At 34.1% G+C, this 19,191-nt stretch overlaps 1 protein-coding gene across 2 annotated transcripts in view; it reads right to left on the bottom strand.

The window, feature by feature from the left end:
* Positions 1-19,191, bottom strand: part of RPGRIP1L (RPGRIP1 like) — a 96,705-nt gene that overhangs the window by 50,762 nt on the left and 26,752 nt on the right. For both annotated transcript variants that reach the window (XM_041768097.1, XM_041768099.1), the window contains exons 9-15: positions 18,528-18,601; positions 12,111-12,250; positions 7,128-7,234; positions 6,774-6,824; positions 5,911-6,090; positions 5,258-5,375; positions 990-1,442 (exon numbers count right to left, since the gene is read on the bottom strand). In XM_041768097.1, the coding sequence (XP_041624031.1) occupies positions 990-1,442; positions 5,258-5,375; positions 5,911-6,090; positions 6,774-6,824; positions 7,128-7,234; positions 12,111-12,250; positions 18,528-18,601 (1,123 nt within the window). The remainder of the gene's footprint in view (positions 1-989; positions 1,443-5,257; positions 5,376-5,910; positions 6,091-6,773; positions 6,825-7,127; positions 7,235-12,110; positions 12,251-18,527; positions 18,602-19,191) is intronic.

Raw genomic sequence — 19,191 nt, 5'->3', positions numbered from 1 at the left:
TTCTACTGTTTTGTTTTTTTTTTTTAAAGTGTACTTTAAAAAAAAAAAGCTTTTATTTAAATTCCAGTTAGTTAACATACAATGTAATATTAATTTCAGGTGTATACTTTGGTGATTCAACACTTCCATACATCAAGGTGCTCCTTCATCCCCATCACCTATTTCCCCATCTCCCACCCACCTCCCTGCTGGTAATAGGCAGTTTATTCTCTAGAGTTAAGAGTCTGTTTCTTGGTTTGCCACTCCTCCTCTTTTTTTTTTTTCCTTTGTTCGTTTGTTTTGTTTCTTAAATTCCACATATGAGTGAAATCATATGGTATTTGCCTTTCTCAGGCTGACTTTGTGTACTCATCCTTCTTTTGCTTTAATCACATTTCTGCTTTAACCATTGGCCTTCCTGCTGTTCCTCCAACATGTCATCTTTGTCTCTCTATCTTGGTACTTGCTGTTTCCTCTTCATGAAACATTCTTCCCCCGGACGTCATGGATCTTTACTCAGTTCACCTATCAAGGAAGCTCTTATCTGAATTAGCAACCTTCCATCTTTGTTAGCTTGTTCATTTTTCTTCATCTGATGAGATACAAATTTGTTTTATGGCCTGTCTTCCCCTCTAGAAGATAAGCTCCATGATGGCGGGGGTTCTGTCTTACTTAGCACTGACCACTGTATTTCCAGTGTCTAGTAATGGTGATAACATAAGCTCTTAAACTCGGATAAATGACTACAACTAATATTTAATCAAAAAAGGGTATTATATGGTAAGTAAATCTGTGCACTTATAAACTTGTGAAAAATTAATTGCCATTGCACTGACATCATTAATGACATTTAGGATAGTCCAATCAACGGTAGGCAGATTACTTTGAGGACACCGTCCTACCCTCAAGGCATCTTGAATCCATAAGAAAAGACAGTAATGTAGAATACCATATTAATATACAAATCAAATTAGTGATTCAAATATCCAAAGCTTTAAGATTGTACTTACCAACCAAACTTGCTGTGCAAAATATTCGACCGCTTTTTTCTAGAATTTCATGGAATCTCAACTGACCTGCTGCAATTGTTTCATAATCTGTGCTGTAAGCTTGGTGGACCTCAAGAGTGATAGTGTTCTTCTGAATATATTGTAAAAATAAGTCATTAACATGAACAAGATATTGAGAAGTGAAGTTATATTCTGGGTGAAGGCCTTGCACTATGGGAGTTGTCTGTAGCTCAAAATCATAGAAAGCATAGGTACAGAAAGTGATAGGCTCTTTATCTCCAGATGCCCGTAAAACTTCAGAAGAAAAGGTTACTTTGTTGATATGGATTTCAAGTAGGTTTTCGCCTCGTTCTAAGTGAATGGTTTCATCAAATTCATCAACAGAGTCATCTGGTGTGATTTCTGGTTTAAATTTATACTGCTTGGTGCCATAGGCAATATCCTTTAATTGGGCTGCAAGAGAAGACACACAGTTTAGATATTTTTAAATATTGACATATGAAGATACAAACTGGCTTTTGAAGTGGTAGGAAGTCTAAGTGCTTTGGTGAAGAGTCTCAATCTTAAATTCTATGACTACACTGTTTTTCTGTGAGTAATACTGTATTCTATAAAAATTCATCCTTTGTTTTGACATCACTTATTAACAACAAAATTACAACGTAAGTTATAATACAGCCTGTACCAGGGGAAAGGAAAAAGAAAAAAAAGGCTTTTGAATGAACAGCTGAGGTAAATATTTGGATTCCCCCTATTCCTCCGCTTCTGCTTTATTATATTCTCTCATTTAAAGTCAATTTCTTTTTCCACTGACTCCTTCCCTTCAGCTTATGGAAATATATACTTTTCTACTTTGGGGGTGATGGATATGTTTACTGTCTTGATTGTGGTGATGGTTTCACAGTGTATCCATGGACCCAAACTCCTCAAACTGTATGCCTTAAATATATGCAGTTTAAAGTATGTTAATTATACTTCTATAAAGCTGCTTTTTAAACAGATATATCTCTTTCTAGATAAACATTTTATCCCCATGTTACATCTAAATTTATGGAAAAAGTAAAATACTTTTTCATATCTACAACTCCTCATCTAACAGACAGTTTTCAACTTCCTGCAAAAAAGTATCTGCCTTACTTTTCTCATGAAACTGCTCCAGAAAAGGTTATCATTAACGAATTAATTGCTAGATGGAACAGACTTAGGTTCTTGTGTCACTTTATATTTCTTTGCTTCCTCGACAATGATGGTCACTTTCCCTTTTATGAACCCCTATCCTACCTTGGTTTCCATGTCATCGTCTGCCCTGCTTCTCCTTCTACCTCTCTTGTTCTTTTATAAGGGTTTCTCTTTTTCTCATAGTTTGCTGGGGGTCCTGTTTTTATCCTCTTAGCCCTCATATTCTCATGGATGATCTCCATCTTTTGTGACTTCTGCTACTAGCATATGCAAAGACTCTCCTCTTTCTATTTTTAATTCAGATCTATTTCCTGAATTCCAGACCCATACATCTCATGGTTTGCTGGGCCCTCTGCCTATGAGGGACCCAGCTACAGCAAACTATTTATCCAAAATAGAATATAGCTACTGTAGAGTATTCTCTTCCAGTTATTTCTGTACTCTGAATCTCAAGCACCGGTGTTACCATTCAACCAGTTGCCTAAACTTGTTGCCACAGAATTGTTCTAGTTTTTCTTTCTCTTTACTGTCCCAACCTTCATAGGGTCACTACTATTCAACATTGTCTCTTTAATCTTTCCAAGTTTGTCCCTGTCCATTCTCTGTCTACTAATGCCATCTTACCTACATTCCCAGTGTTTGCTACTCAGATTATTATGGAACCCAAAGTGCTTCCTTCCTTCAAATCTTATTCACCCTTTCTAATAACTACAGCATAATCTCCAAAATACAATTCTGGGTATATTACTGCCTACTTTAAAAATTGTTTAGTGGTTTTATGGTTATTAAGTCTCAAACTCTTCAGGGTGGCAACAGGGCCTTCATGATTTGGCTCTTTCCAGCCTTACCTGGAGAGATTTTCCTTCCTTTACTAATCATGAGTTCCAACTACAGGGGTATGCGTGCAGATTTGCAAATTAAAATCACTGCATCCTCTACTGTCTGGAATGCCTTTCACTGCTTTTACTTAGTGGCGAATTCTGTCATCTTTAAAGATTTCAAACCTACTTTACGGAGTCCTCTCTGAATCTTCAGGTTTAAATAGGCATTCTCTCCTTAGTGTTTCCTTGTTATGTTCTGCATTTTCCTAGCTTTACACTCTTCATGGTCAAGTATAACTGTCCATTTATGTGCTCCATCTTTTTTGAAAAAAAATATTTTATTTATTTATTCAAGACAGCAGAGCAGGAGCAGGGGGAGGAGCAGAGGGAGAGGGAGAAGCAGATTCCTTGCTGAGGAAGCCCAGGGGTGGGGGGTGGAATGGGGACACACATGACAATGCAGGGTGATCCCATGACCGTATAAGATCACAACTCAGCCAAAGTCAGACACTTAATGGACTGAGCCACCTAGGTGCCCCTGTCCTATGTGCTTCATTTTATCTAAATTCCTTAAGGGTGGTACCTGAGCCTTTTTTTCCTATTTGGATCCTCCCTGCCTAGCACTTTGCTCAGGAGGCATTAAGAACCTGAGCATGTTTAAGGAATGAATAAATGAATTTAAGGGACAGATGAATTATATTGGTGAAGATTTAGTAACACTAATAGGAATGAAAATCCCAAAATATGTGACTTCCTTGTTATTTAGAAAAATTCTATTAAGCAAATTTTTATTGAGTACTACTTGAAATAAAAGGTAAATACTGCTCTTTTGGAAAACTCTGTTCAGGCAGATAAAGATATTTATTGAACCTTTCTACTTAGAGCCATGGTTTTCAAAGTGTAGTCTGGGAACCCTGAGGGTTCCTGCAACTGCTTTGAAGGTTAGTGAGGTCAAAACTATTTCTAAAATACTACTGACATGTCACTTGTCTTTTTCGTTCTTATTCTTTCACAAGTTAAGTGTTTAATGGAGTTCCCCAGGCTACATAATGTGTGATATCATAACAGATTGAATGCAGAAGCAGGTCTAAAAACCCAGCTGTTTTCTATTGAGGTATACACCAAAAAGTTTGCAAAAACGTCAAACAATTAAAAAAAAGGTAAAACAATTTAAAACAATGTCACTCTTCTCACTATTTTTTGGTATGGAAAATACAGCTTTTAAAAAATAAATACTGTAACTTATGTTAACATATAACAGGTTTATTAATTTCGCATGACATAAAATAAATATTTTCAAAATTTCTCTTTTAATTCTTAATATGATAAATATAACCCATATAAGCAAGGAGGCCTTTGGGATCCTCAGTAATTTTTAAGAGTGTAAAATTACTGCTGGCATCAATCACTTGAATTAAACATTGTATGTCAGGGGACTTGAAAGAAAGACAAAGTACTTAGCATCATAGAGTTTATATTGCAGTCACAGGGAATATGCAAAACTCCAACAGTAAAGAACACTTGCGTAATATAATCCCCACAAATATTTTTTGAGTACATAGGAGTAAAAATGGTTAGTACTGACATAGTATTTTTCAAAGTATAGCCCTGCACCTCTATCTGAATTGCTCGGAGTAATTTCCAAATATATATATAATCATGGACCCCCAGATCTCTAGGGCTAGGGCCTAGGAAGCTACATTTGAAACAAGTTCCTCATGTGATTTTCATACTTGTTAAAGTCTGGAAACCACTGCAAGGACATTTCAAGTAGATGAATGATCAGAGCCAGCTTCTTGGCACAGGCGTGCATTGCAATTGGGTAGATTTCAAAGCAGGGTAAAAAGGGTATATGTTGGGCATAAAGGAGGCTCAGGTGGAGCAAAGGTACCATGGTAGGAAAGGTGAGAAAGGTGAATCTGACAAAGAGCAACCGCACTTGTTTGGATGAGATATATAGCTTGTTTAGAAGAGAAATTAGAAACGGGGTCTACAAAGTTAGGTCTACAATGTCACAAAGTACTTTGAAACCTTGCCTACAACACTGAATCTGGAAAGCAACAGAAAATAACTAAAAATTCTTGAGTAGGAAAGAAACAGATAAAAACCAATCTTTCTGATAAAACTCCATAAATTCTGAGAATTTATTAATTACAGCTATGAATCAGAAAAATATAGAGCAAAAAGAAATCGTGAGTGTAGATTTGGATGACATTTTCAACTATTGTAAAATCCATTCATCTAGGTACTGTGGACAAAGAACTGTACCTTCTAGTTTCTGGATGCGTGCAGCTCTGGTATCAAGAAGATGAACATATTGTTCCACTTTGAGTTCATAATCTTGCTGCAAATTTTCCATCTTCTGGGTCACTGCTTCAACTTCCATCTAAAAAATAAGAGATAACAAGTTTCAATACTTAGGATTAGTTCCATTTTCATTTTTTAAAGCAATATGACTCAAGCATTTCCTAGATCCTGGGGCTATCAGGAACTGTAAACCATGGTTTTCTGACCTCCAATAGCTTATAGCTTAGAAAATTGTGCTTGGCGATGTCCATAAATCAGAAGTAAAATTAACAAAACCCCAGATGCCTTTTCATGGAGGTGATTTTCCTGTTTGTTAAAGGCTAAAATAACATGTGCTTGTGTAGGATAACTACAATCCATTTACAGAAAGTGCTAGTACCAGCAAAGGTGAATTCATTGCTGCTATTTCTTCTCTAAAACCAGGACTTTAAAAAAATTATTTGTTTTTAAGCTATTTACTCTAAGAACCTAGTTACAAGGTCAAATTCCAGGCATGTGGGTAATGCACGATAAGAGATTATGACAGATGATAATACATAATACTGCTTTGGAAAGTAAATCACCAGGAGAGTATCATAGGAAGCCTATTCTCCCGACTTAGTGCAGCACATTACCTGATAATCTTTATTAATTTTATGTTGCATAATTAGCATGTTTCGTGTCTTTTCAAGTTCTTGTACTGTTTCTGCGTGAGTTGCTTGTAGCTCTTTCATGGAGCGTTCTAGATCTTTGTTAATTTTATTGTCTACTTTCTCTAAGAAGGAAAGGTCTCCATTTTTTTGTGATTTTTCAGCCTAAAACAAAAACATGTTTTATTATTGAAATAAGAGTTTCTAAAATGTAATCATGTGAATTAATATAGATATAGCAAGGAACAAATCATTAATTGAAAACAGATATATTTCCATTTTCCATCAGGAATTAAAAAATCCTGATACAGAGAATATATTTGGATAGACATTTGGAACAATTACAGAGAATTCGAAAAACAGTTTATTATTTCATGACATAAAGAAGAATCATGTACATTTCTATTTCTTCAATTGATTAAAAGCTACACTGTGTTGATCTAAAGGGAACAAAATGTATTTTCTCATGTCTTCTTATAAATAACAGAATATCCTAGACCTGAAAAATATCTTCTGGTAATATTTATAATTCAATATTTTATTTAAGATAATAGGGTATATACCAAGATCTCTTAGGACAGAAAATTACTGATTAGTTTTATAGCGAGGTGTATAAAAGTGAAATGTTTGTTACAGTTGGAGAAAGTGCTTTAAATAAGAGTTTTTGAGGTCTATTTTAATGTAATTTTGATGTCATTATGAAATATGTATATGCTATAACTAAATGTCACCTGACCACTTTCCTGAATAATTCATTCTCTGAGTATAAGGGTTACAGACAAGGGTCATCATTATGCTGAAACAGTTATATGTAGACATGAAATTCATGGTGAAGTTCAGAAAGTTACCTTTATAAGTAGGAGAGCTTCACTCAATTCATCAGCATTAATATCACTATCCTGCAAAAGATAGAGTAAGTAAAAGCTCACAATGAGATATTAATGGAAAGTACAAGAGACATTCCAACTATGCAGATTATCCTCATGGAACATAAGCTGCCTGATACCGAATTAAGAAACTAAGTACACGAGACATTCCAACTATTCAGAATCTCCTCCTGAAATGTAAGCTGCCTAATAACCATGAATTAAGAAATTAAGTAATATATTTGAAGTCTTTTGCTTTGTACTACAGTTTCCTCCAAGCATAAAATACTGAGATAAAAATTTGGAGTTTATTTCCTAAGTAAGAAAATAGTTCACCTGGTTGTAAAACTTCATGCGGTGTTTAAGGTCATCAAGTTGTTGCTTTTGTTCCAGATACTGTAACTGTAGTTCTCTGTTTTCTTGAGTGAGTTTCTCATTTTGGTCTTAGAAATAAAGTTGACACAATTAGAAAGGTAAGAGAACATGAGGCATAAGAACGTATTTAAAATTGATATAATTCCTGATACGTATTGCTCTGGTCAGAGGAAATTGTGCTAGCACCTAGACAAAGGCAGTGAGGGAATGAGGAACAAATGAACGCTATCATGTGTCTACCATATGATCCAGTTGCTTATCAAAAACTGAAGACTTAAGTTCACAGTATTAATATAAGGAAATTGTGGCCTCTGGGACTTCAAAGGAACATTCTATCTAAAATACCTAAGAAAATATGTTTCTAAATCTATGATTTTTACTTACTTATTAAGGGTCCTGAAAGGCATGCAAAAAAATTTTTGTTTTTTAGTATCTTAATTGACTTCCTTAAGTTTTCTTTTCCCAATTTAGCATAAAGTCTTTTTATTAAAACAACATTAATTTCTCTGGTAATAACTAAACCCATCATTTTAATGAACCACATTTTGAACAAATCTGTTAAGATAGGAGAAATGGATTCTCAGCTAGTGCATGGTAGCATCAGTAATAATTCATGTGTGCTCTTTATTCATTGGGTTTGTACTGTTAATTAGTAGGACATGGACTCAAAGCTGTCGTTAAGGACTATAGATAGGTTATGTCTGCCCAGGCACTCACTTGCCTGGACTCACAAGTAGGAGTACAGGGTAGAGCTACAAAAGATGGTAAATTCATAAAGAGACTAATTTTTCATTCCCTGCATTAAACATATGTTTAACTTAAAAGAAAAAAAAAAGAGTTAGCTAACAAATCTATTCTTTAGTCTCATGTTCTTCAGCGTACTCCTCAACAGAGTTCACTGTGGGGGGTCAAGTATCCTTTCTGGCTCCCTGTAGACTAACTCCAAACCATGTCATCCAAAGGGTCTCCTAATCTCATCCTATTTATAAAGATTTGTGTTTATCAAAAGTCCTCAATTCAAGTTGTACATTTTTGTTTCCTTTTCTTAAAAAAGCAAGCCAACACATTTGCCAAGAATTCTTTACATGAATACACAAATACATTTCTGACTTTTAAAATGCTTTGTGTTCCCAAGCTATAAATATTACATGTAAGTGAAAATCATAAATTACACAATTAAGAAGAAAGGGACTAAATTTGGATTATTTTTGATGTCACATATTTCCTGACAAACTAAAAAGGAAAAAAAAATGTGACTCTAGGATATGCAGAGAAATTTTAATATCAAATATATAAACATTTTTATCTTATCGATGAAAGGTTAAAAGGTTATACTCAAGTATAAGTTGCTAATACTAAGTGACCTAAATGAGACAATTTCCAAATGTGAACAGTACTTGGAAATTTTGAAGACAAATACTTGTCTTTAAACTAAAAATTAGGATTAATTATAAACATGAATTTGTAGAGGAGATAAACATCTTTTTCAGTTACAGGATAGAGTAAGAGTGCGGAATGCTTTCTTTTATGTTGATTAGGTTAAAAAACCTAGATAGGAATGGTTAGGTAACAGAAAGAAGGTTAAGTACAGTAAGAAAAACGTAAAACCAAAGGTCTTGAGGCTGATATAATTTCCTTCTCTGGCCTGCAAGAAGTGCTATGGGTTGTGAGGCTGAGGTAAAGGGGAAAGGACATGACGACTTCATCCAAAGTATATTTTGATTACTAGTTTTATGTTCTAGTTTTTCTATTCTCTCAATATTTCAGAGCAGGGTCCTGAGAATGATATGCTAGTAGGTATAAATAAACTTATTCAAATGTTTCTTCCTTTGTTGATTTCTGTTTCCACAACAATGTCCCCGTTTCCCCTCATATTTTTAAAAGTAGGATGTTATTAGTGGGAAAGTATCTTATTAGTGGGAAAAGACATTACTGGATACTAGTACCTTTCTTTCTACTAAATTTTATGTAGAAATATCCACAATATTTTCCCTTTCTCAAACTGTTTATTGGGGATATAACTCCTGGGTCTTTAAAAAGCACGGAGATGCTATAGTTCAAAGAAGAGATAGACTTGCTGAATTATAATATGAAAAATCAAAGCATCCTGTACAAGATGAAAAATAACCTCCTTACCTTATGATTTGACAAAAAGCAGGTTAAGCTAAACAGTATTTTATTCAAATGAGATAACATTTTACTCTTTTAAAATTATGTTCTTCAAGCACACCATTAATAAGCAGAGTGCAGAGAACAATTCAACTAAACAATTTTCAGAGCTCCTTTGTGCTAATATCTTCAGCTGTGATCAATATAACCATATGCATTATGCTGAATTATGCATTTCAGCTAAAGATAGAAAGGAACTTTCAAAAGCAGGGCCTTTAAACACATGCAGTTAATTTAAGCATTAACCAAATGCAAACTGAATTTACATATCCTTCCCCCACATATTCACACAATCTGAAACTAATTTGTACCTTGAATAAAGAGGTGAGTATTCTCTAAAAATAATTTGCCAGTTAGATGAATGATTCTAAGAATCCAGGGAAACATCTTCTGGCAAAGAACACTTGATACATGAAAAGGTAAATGTGTGAAGAGACTTCAAAGTAAAATGAAACAATTTAAAATACAAAAAGGAACTTTCTAATATTAAAAGATTTCCTTATATAGACAATTTCAATTTTTTTTTTGTTTAGTATTTCCCTGGGGGAAAAATGATTCAAGGCTGTAATATTTTTCTTATAATCTATTGTAACATTTTCACAAAAAAACCTCAAACTTAAATCATTAGATCTATAAATTTCAGGAGGTCAAGCAAAATAAATAACAGTTGTACTAAAAAGAAAGATTCAGTTCTAGCAATTTTTCTTAAGGAAACAACTGAATAAATGTGTAAATATTTGTGTAGAAAGATGTTTATGATACTTAAAAAAAAAACTAAAGCTATTTAAAAACTCATCCACAGAAGACTTAAACAATCTTTGGTACATCTTCACATGGAAAACTATGACAACTTAATAAATGGTGATGATGATGTGGATTTATATTTATACTCAAGGAACGATTTCATAATATAGTAAATAAAAAAGCACATTATAAGACTGCATACAGAAACAACTCTGGAAGGATATACTTAAAAATATTAATAATGATTATCTTGTGGGTTGTGTGGTTGAGTGACTTTTAGAATGTTTTTTCTTGTTTGCTTACTGGACTTTTTTTAGTGGTATACATGATATTAAAGTAAAAAAAATGAGGAATGTATTAATGGTGGATTAAAATGACTTAGCAACTTCAGTTTTAATAATTTAAAAGAATCTTTGGAATTCAGCAATAGATAGTTTTTTAAAAAAAGACTACCAAGATTCTATCCCCTTAAGAGTTTCTTTCCAGAGACCAATTCAGATGCTTAGAGATAAAGAATTTTGGAGTTAATATTTGGGGATATATAGAAAGCACAGAAATAAGGCAGGTCTTGTTTTTTTTTTTTTTTTTTTCCCATTTCTCTTCCATTAAGAATGGAGAGTTTATATTTGTTGTTGGCAAAAAGAGAGGGAATATAGAGTGATTCTGCTTCCTTCAGTCAGCAAGGATTTACTGAGCAACTACTAAACAAAAGCACTCTGTTAAGTACCACATAAAAATCAGGAAATATGTATCTTTGACATCAAAACTTTTAAGTGCCCACCCAGTCACAAATCATGCCACTATTTTATTCTACTCACAATATTTCCAAGAAAAATTCATAATTTTTCACGAAATTCAGTCACTTGGTAAATAAATATTGCAAATGTGTCTTTCACTGAAATTAAGACTACATTGATTATAAGTGTTCTGATTTCATATTTCTTAAAATATTAAAAAAAGGTCAGACCGTAATTTTAAAATGTTATCACTTATAAGATGTATACCAATTTCAGAGATGTCAAATGAGAAAAAATATCTCTTATAGTTAATAAAATATGGCATTGTTATCTAAATCAATATGTAGAGTGCTAAGTAGAAATGTATTTTTTAACTAAGCCTGCATTAAACTTTGAAATGCTCTCATGCAACACAAATGCAAATGTTCAAAAGAAGCAACGTTATCACATCACTTGGTTTATGTAGTAGATGAGCAACAGATACAACATTTGACGCAAATAATTCAATTCCTCTGTTGTGCATTTGTGTGTATAATCTAGTAAGTCAGACATCTACTCTAATTATAATTATTTTGTTTCCATGAGATGAGAAGGGTGAGATCTGTGACTTGTATACAAAACTTATTAATGATTATTATTTTAGCAGGGATATCTTGACAAGTCTTCCTGGTATTTAAGTTCACTGTCATAGGGTGGATTTAGATATCTCATTATCAGAGATCTTCCCTGTTCGACGTATCAAAACTAGCAAGCACTTCTGCTACTCTATCATCTTACCCTGCTTTTTTATTCCCACTGCACTTGCCACCACCTGACACGTTGCATATTTAATTATTTTCAGTTTCTCCCTATTGAGTTTATGTTGCATGAGGGCAATGCCTCTGTTTGGTTCATTGCTGTATCCCCCTGAACTTTGAACACTGCCTAACATATCCTGGTAGCTCAGTAAATGCTCATTGACTGCTGAATACAGAAAGGCTCGACATTTAGGAAACAAAACAAAACAAAAAAACGAAAGACAACCTGGATAAAAAGTATCACTGATGAGGAAAACAAACAGACAAACAAACAAACAAACTCCTTTGGCATATAAGCTAGGTTGAGTAAATGGAAATTTCGAGTGACCAATAAACTCACGAACATGGATGGCCATTAATACAAGATATGTCCCCCATATGTAACACGGTGCCTGGCAAAACAGTAGGCGCCACAATCAGTGCTGACTGAGTCAGAGAATAACAATGAGTAACACAGATGTCTGAAATGAATAAGTCAGTAGTCGTTTTATATGTACCTCTTTCGTTTTTGAATCTGTCAAGGATTTCAGTTTTGTCTGTTAGGTCAGATTTTAAGGCAGTCTCGAGTTGAGCGATCTGTACTTTCAGCTGCTGTTCCTTTAACTTCCATTGCTCTTCGTGGGCAGCACTGAAGGCACTGCAAAAACACACGTGACATGCAAGGAGAGCCTGGAAATCGGCTTCAACCGAAAATACCAAAGAGAAAAGCTTTTAGTGGCACAGAGACCACTGTCATCATGTCTTAGGAATTAAGTAAACATATGCTGGTCTGCTGCTGTTGAAACCAAGGCGCCTTTCTCAGGCTGCGGTTAGGAAACATGAAAGGGTTTGTGGGATGAGCAAAGGAACTGGCCTTAATTTAGAGCTCTACAGTCAGAAAAGTTGGCAGTGTGCAGCTTTTGTGGGACTAGTAAAGGAATTCAGATACTGTACATACTCTAGAGGAATCTGCAATTCCAAACCTCAGCCATCGGCTTCGGATAAAACTCTGCTCTCCCACATACAAACCCTCTTCAAACAGAGAAAACAGGCTCGCCACCTGATCTTCACTTCTAGAACCTGAAACTTTTACTGAGTCTGTGCTTAATAATACACATTCACAGAATTCCGGCCATGAAGTGCTAGCACAGTGAACTATGAGACAGTAATTTTGCTATTAAGAATTAGTGATAATGTAGTTTTTGTCCTAACATAACACACACAGCAATAACAAGCTAAGAATGAAGTTTTACTTGTAACACAACTGTGAAGAAAACCCAGTGAGAACACCCTGGTAAGAATGATGAAGACAGAAATGTTATTCCTTAGTAGAAGCACAACAGTTTAAACTCTTGTTACAATCTACTAATGACAAAATCTCAGCATTCATTTGCACCAGTGGTTCCCGAATGCCGATAAACTAAACACTAGTGCTAGACTGTTGCACTAAAAACCCTCAGAGGGATAGAAAAATGAAGGATCTGGGCCCCAGGAATTCATAGTTTTATAAAACTTCCCCAGGTGATTGCCAGGTTTTGGAAAAACTGATCTCGATCTGTATTTCAGCAGAAAACTATTATCTGTGAAGCTTGATATGATTGAATAATTATCAGCAGCTTTGACTCTTCTCCTTATTTTAAACCTAGTAAATGAAATAAGAACTCATAAAATCTGGTTTTGTAATGATGCAAATGGAAGAAAAACTTGTTTTTGAAAATTGCCCTTAATGTTGCTCTCAGCTAGTCTTGAGTTTTTATTCTAAAAGAGATACTTTTCTGAGAGGCATGGCTTTCAAAGGAACAGAATTGTGTGTCTATTTTACATTTTGAATGTTTTTATTGCATTTAAAATAATATGAGCTTAAAAATAAATGGAATTCTAGAAGTTTCTCTAAATATGGTCTCTGTTTCTTCTATCAATGTTCTCATTTCACATATGGAATCTTAAGAAACACATGGACCTATATACCAGTCTTTTAAGTTAATTTTATCAGTGGTATGATTATCTAGACTTAAATGATATCCAAACAAAGCATGTACTTTAAATATTAAAGAATATTCCTTTACATTTACATTTTCATTTTTTAAAAATAAAGAACAAACAATTTCTATGTCTGGTCAAATTATGTAAACCAAACACGTGTGTGTGTGTGTGTGTGTGTGTGTGTGTGTGTGTCTTGTATTATTAAAAACATGTACTACCCGGAAAAAAAATTAGCATGATGAAATAGGCACAATTATACATTATATCAGACGCCAAAAATTAGAAACAGTAGTGTTCCAATAGCATTAGTACCAGCAAAAAGATCACCAACAGTTAATCTGGCAGAAACATCAGAAGCTGTATGTGTTTAAATTAAGAACAATTTAGCAGCCTGGTTTCTCCAAACCCACAAAATACTAGTGTAAATCAGCATAAGTCAATCTGAATTTAGTCCACTGCTATTTTCCCTCTAAATTTAGGATTACATTCCACTGGAGTTTCATGAGGAATTCCTTTTGAATTTACTGTATTCCTCTATGCTTGGAGCCATCTGTGTAACTATAAATGGTGAACCACATCTGGCTCCATTTTCTTTGTAAAGGCTGTGTACATGATTAAATCTGCATATGAGAACAGTCTTTGAGAACCTTTTATTCATGAAAATGTTTTTGTATATTGCCTATAGTGACAAGTGAGGGGGGATCATAGTTGGTCTGTGTGCACATTTCATTGTCACATTCTATTGCAGAAGTGAGAAAATGTCAATCTATAGTTGAATGCCCATTGGTGCCTGTGGTCACTGGCATGTCCACTGGCAGTCATGGGTCAACATACACAATGTTGATCAACAACATGATCAGATAGAAATAAGAGCTGAAGAATTAATCTCCACCCTAAGGCCTTTTTTCTTACAGAAGAAATTTCACATATTCCAATGTTTAAGGGCATCCTAATGTATGAGAGAGGGAAGAATAAGCTCTAAGTCATCCACAAAGAAATCCATAGGTACTTTAGTTAGGAACTAATGGAAATTAAATACGTATTTACATAGGGATATTTCACTTGCTGAAAGAAAATGATGCTCCAACTGTACTCAGTTTGATTTCTGGGAAGCACAAAATGCTTGTATTTGATCACATGAGCTTTCATGATTCCTAGAAGATTGTAGGGGACAGGTGCTCACTTTACAGAAATGGAGCCCAGAGAGTCTGTGAGTGGTCAGCAGTGCTCCATTAAATTTTGGATATTAGACGACTACTACGATTGTAAAAACTGATTCTTAAAACGGTTAACACCATCTCCAAGAACTAACCAACTCTTTTTTTTTTCTTCTTCTTTTTTTTTTTTTTTAAGTAGGTATTAGTGCCTCTTAGGAGTAATACCTTAAAATCACTTCTCACAGATTCTCTGGATCCTATCTCAAATTAACTAAATCTGAATTGGATGGTAGTGGGAGGCTGGGGGATGGAGGTTTCAAAGGGGTAGTGAAACCTATATTTTGCTGTTTTCCAGGTTATTCATATATACAATAGTAGAAGGACTATTGTATTCATCAGTTACACCATGCTAAAACTAGATATATATACTAACTTCAAAAATGGGACACGGCTTTACAATACTGTAGTATAAAGTTTCTCTCTGACTACACAAATTTCATTGCAAAAAGTTTATTCTGAATTTTTAAATGGAATATTTCTTAAAGTTATACTTATTTCTTGGCATCATATCAAAAATGTTCTCTCATATTAAAACAAGCTCATACCAAATACTAACATGAGGGTTTTATTTTACCAGATGATTCCCTAATATGTCATATGTCAAGTAATAAACACATTCAAAATTTCATTTGGAAAAGGAAGATGAGAATGTAATCTGCAAATCATATTTTTCTCCTGAAAACTAGCCAATTTTGAATAACAAACAAATGCTCTCCTTTAAAAAACATGCTATCACCATGACTAACCAAACAGGGAGTAAATTTATTTAGTTTTTGACGAGCACTAGATGTTGGCAATGATGAATAACAGAACCACGAAACACAAAAGCTGTGAAAAATCTTAAGGACGACAATGATTTTTGTGGAAGTGTCTCTAATTCTGCTTCTGAAAACATAATATATATTAAAAATTTGTATTAGAGAATTTTATAGTTCTTTTTGCTATCATGTGTGCTTGCTGGGTTTTGTGCTTAAGTGACATTAATTCTTTTTTTGATACAAAGTGTTTTGACACCCATTACACACATTTACTTCCATATATCTCACACAAAATTCAAGTGCAAGCTGCATAATGAAGTCTGTTTTTAATGTGACAAGAAAAAAATGTAGCTCAAGCATAAAACATAAAAAAAAAAAACCCTTAAAAAAAAAAAAACCCTTCAAAGTCAGATTTACACTCTCAGATCATCTACTAATATGGAGAAATAAAGTTTCACGGTGATAAAGTAAATACGAGAAAAACAACTCTCCCTCAAAATTCCATTTATGCATTATTCCCAGCTAAGTTTAATGTTTTTTATTCCCAGAAGGTATGTTCAGTAAATCTTCAAATTGGGAAGTAGAAAATGTATAAGTAATGGCCAAATGGCACTTATTTTCTTGTATTAAGACCATGTTAAATTATTTGAAGTTACAAGATGTTGAGGATAAATATAAATCAATAACAATTTCTGAATGCTTAGTAGTTCTATCATTGCACGAACATTTCCCTTCCACAGGATCAGTTTTCCAATGCAATAAAATCAGAGAGATAATGAAGAACAGGGGGAAAATTCAATTTCAGAGTCAAAAGAATGGGGTTTGGGTCCTACACTGGAGTCTCAGCAACGCTGTGTGACTCTATACAAGTCTCTCAATTTTTCTTCAGTCTCAGTTTTCTCATTTCTAAAATATGGGGATAGCATTATTCTCTGTCCTACAATGCAGCGGTTGTGTCATCTATATATACTGAAATTTGGAATTTTCAAACACAGAACTATTAAATATTTAGATATATAGCAATATAAACCCTGTATTTTTCTACAGAAATGTAAATGTAAAAGAGGAGGCATAATAAATGCTTTAAGTAATATTAATCAGGGCTGATGAGAGAGAAAGGCCAGAACAAAGCAATAGGGCCAAATGATATGGAAGGGGTCCAGGGTAGATCCCACATAAAGATTTTTAGCCAGTCTACCCTTGAGAGAGAGAGCCCCAGGTATTATTTTATAACTGATGTCTGAATCTGCTATTGATAACTTTTAATGTAATGAGCCACTATGCAAAGATAATCAACACTAGTAGGTAAACAACACAGATGATCTATGCCACTGGAATGACGCCTAACAATAATCTAGGTATATTTTCTGTTTTCTTTTTTTTTTAAAGTTTTTTTTTTTTAAATTTTTTATTTATGATAGTCACACACACACACACAGAGAGAGAGAGAGAGAGAGAGAGGCAGAGACACAGAGGGAGAAGCAGGCTCCATGCACCGGGAGCCGGATGTGGGATTCGATCCCGGGTCTCCAGGATCGCGCCCTGGGCCAAAGACAGGCGCCAAACCGCTGCGCCACCCAGGGATCCCCTAGGTATCTTTTTAAAGTAAAAATAACTAAAAGCCTTATCACCACACTCTTTTTTTTTTTCACCACACTCTTTAGGTATGATTTGATTAATTTACAAAATGTACATTTAGTTTATAAAACATCCAAAACATACAGTTAAAAAGTTAAGAGCTGTATCTGTGTATCAGATGGCTACTTTCTGATGTTTCAGAATACACTCAATAGGGCCAACTGTTGAATATTAACTATAACATATACCTTCCAATATTTATATTAAATTTACTTTCATATGAACCTGTATTTATCCTTCATCAGTTACCATATACTGAAAAGACTTAAAAATACACACATATACAGACACACAGATATCTGTACTGCTTAACTAATAAGCTTAGCTGTGGTATGGAATTTTGTTTCTAACATTATCAGAAGGGATTAATTTTTAAAATACCATCACTATGAGGTTGATTAAAAAACAAAACTGAATTAGCTCTTTCAAATTTTATATGAGGGGGTACACCTGGCTGCTAGTTGGAAGAGCCTGCAACTCTTGATCTCAGGGTCATGAGTTTCAGCCCCATGTTGGGTGTAAAGATTACTTATATAAATAAACTTAAAACAATTTATCTTGAGAGAAAGATATTTTCTCTTTATAAGGAACAGAGACAATTTTAAGTGCACACGTTTGTTTTCCACCAAGAGAATCACTCTCAGCTAATAAGCTGGGTAGTCCAGGGAAGAGACCAGGGCTTGGAGAGACCAGAAGATGCACAAATCCAAGTTTTATCACTACACAGCTTTATGAATGTAGAGAAGTGACTTAATTCTGTTTTGTTTTGGGATCCCTGGGTGGCGCAGTGGTTTGGCGCCTGCCTTTGGCCCAGGGCGCGATCCTGGAGACCCGAAATTGAATCCCACATTGGGCTCCCGGTGCACGGAGCCTGCTTCTCCCTCTGCCTATGTCTGTGCCTCTCTCTCTCTCTCTCTCTCTGTGACTATCATAAAAAAAGAAAAAAAATTCTGTTTTGTTTTCATTGCAAAATGGGCATTTACAATAACTACATTTCCTGGTTGTTATGAGAAATTTATAATAATGTATGAAGAGTATTTAGCATAGCCTGCTTGCTTACAGTTTGTATTCAATAAATGGTAATAGCAACAAAGTGATATGATTTTCTAGTAAGAGTCTACTGCTCGGCTTAAACAATTTCTTATCAATACCTAAAAAAAGCTATTTTTCTTTAAATATATATGTGTATATATATATATTACATTAAATTATATATATATATTTCTTGCAATCATTCATTGCTAATTTTTTAATCACTATTAGACATTCTGACATCTACTGCTTTGATATAAAAGATCTCAAACAAGGGTATGAGAAAACGCATGTATTCATGATTTACCTGTTATAAAGTTTATCATAGTTTTCCTTTAAAAGTTCCCGTTCCTTTTCTAAATCATTTATTCTATCCTGCAGCTAAAATGAAAAGAAAATGACACATTAGGTGATTATCAAATAAAACCACACGGGGATAAAATAACATGAGGGGAGGCTAACATGTTTCCATCTTTATTTCTAAATTGCAGTTGCTAACTAGTCAACTTATATTTTCTGTATTTAATTTAGTATTGATTTTTTCCAAGTTGTTAAGTAAACATGAAATTAATATTTCTGTTTTAATTTAGCAGAAATGTATGCATTGCTTTATGGTGACACGTGTCAAATCTCAATAAAGAATGTGTTAAAAGTTTGCTATGAAGTCTGAGAAACATAGTATTTTTTACTTTTCTCCCTGATGAATTCTATCAATACATTCATTTTTGTATTAATTTCCAATGGGCCCATAAAAAATTAAAGGATTAACTTTTCTTTTGGTTCATGGCTCAAACAAATCTTGTCAATCACAATTTACTCTCAAGACACAATTTTTTATGTTTGCTAGCCATCTAATGTGCAATGAATGTACAAAGAATCAGTAGCACATCTAATGAATCATATATCCTGTTTTACCCTAATGAATATTTTTAGAAATAAACTCAGGATAATCATTATAGCTTTACAACTAA

Source organism: Vulpes lagopus, chromosome 8, assembly GCF_018345385.1.
Source record: "Vulpes lagopus strain Blue_001 chromosome 8, ASM1834538v1, whole genome shotgun sequence".
Classification (NCBI taxonomy): Eukaryota; Metazoa; Chordata; class Mammalia; order Carnivora; family Canidae; genus Vulpes; species Vulpes lagopus.
Note: the sequence above shows the minus strand (reverse complement) of the source record. Positions and strands in the feature narration are given on the sequence as shown.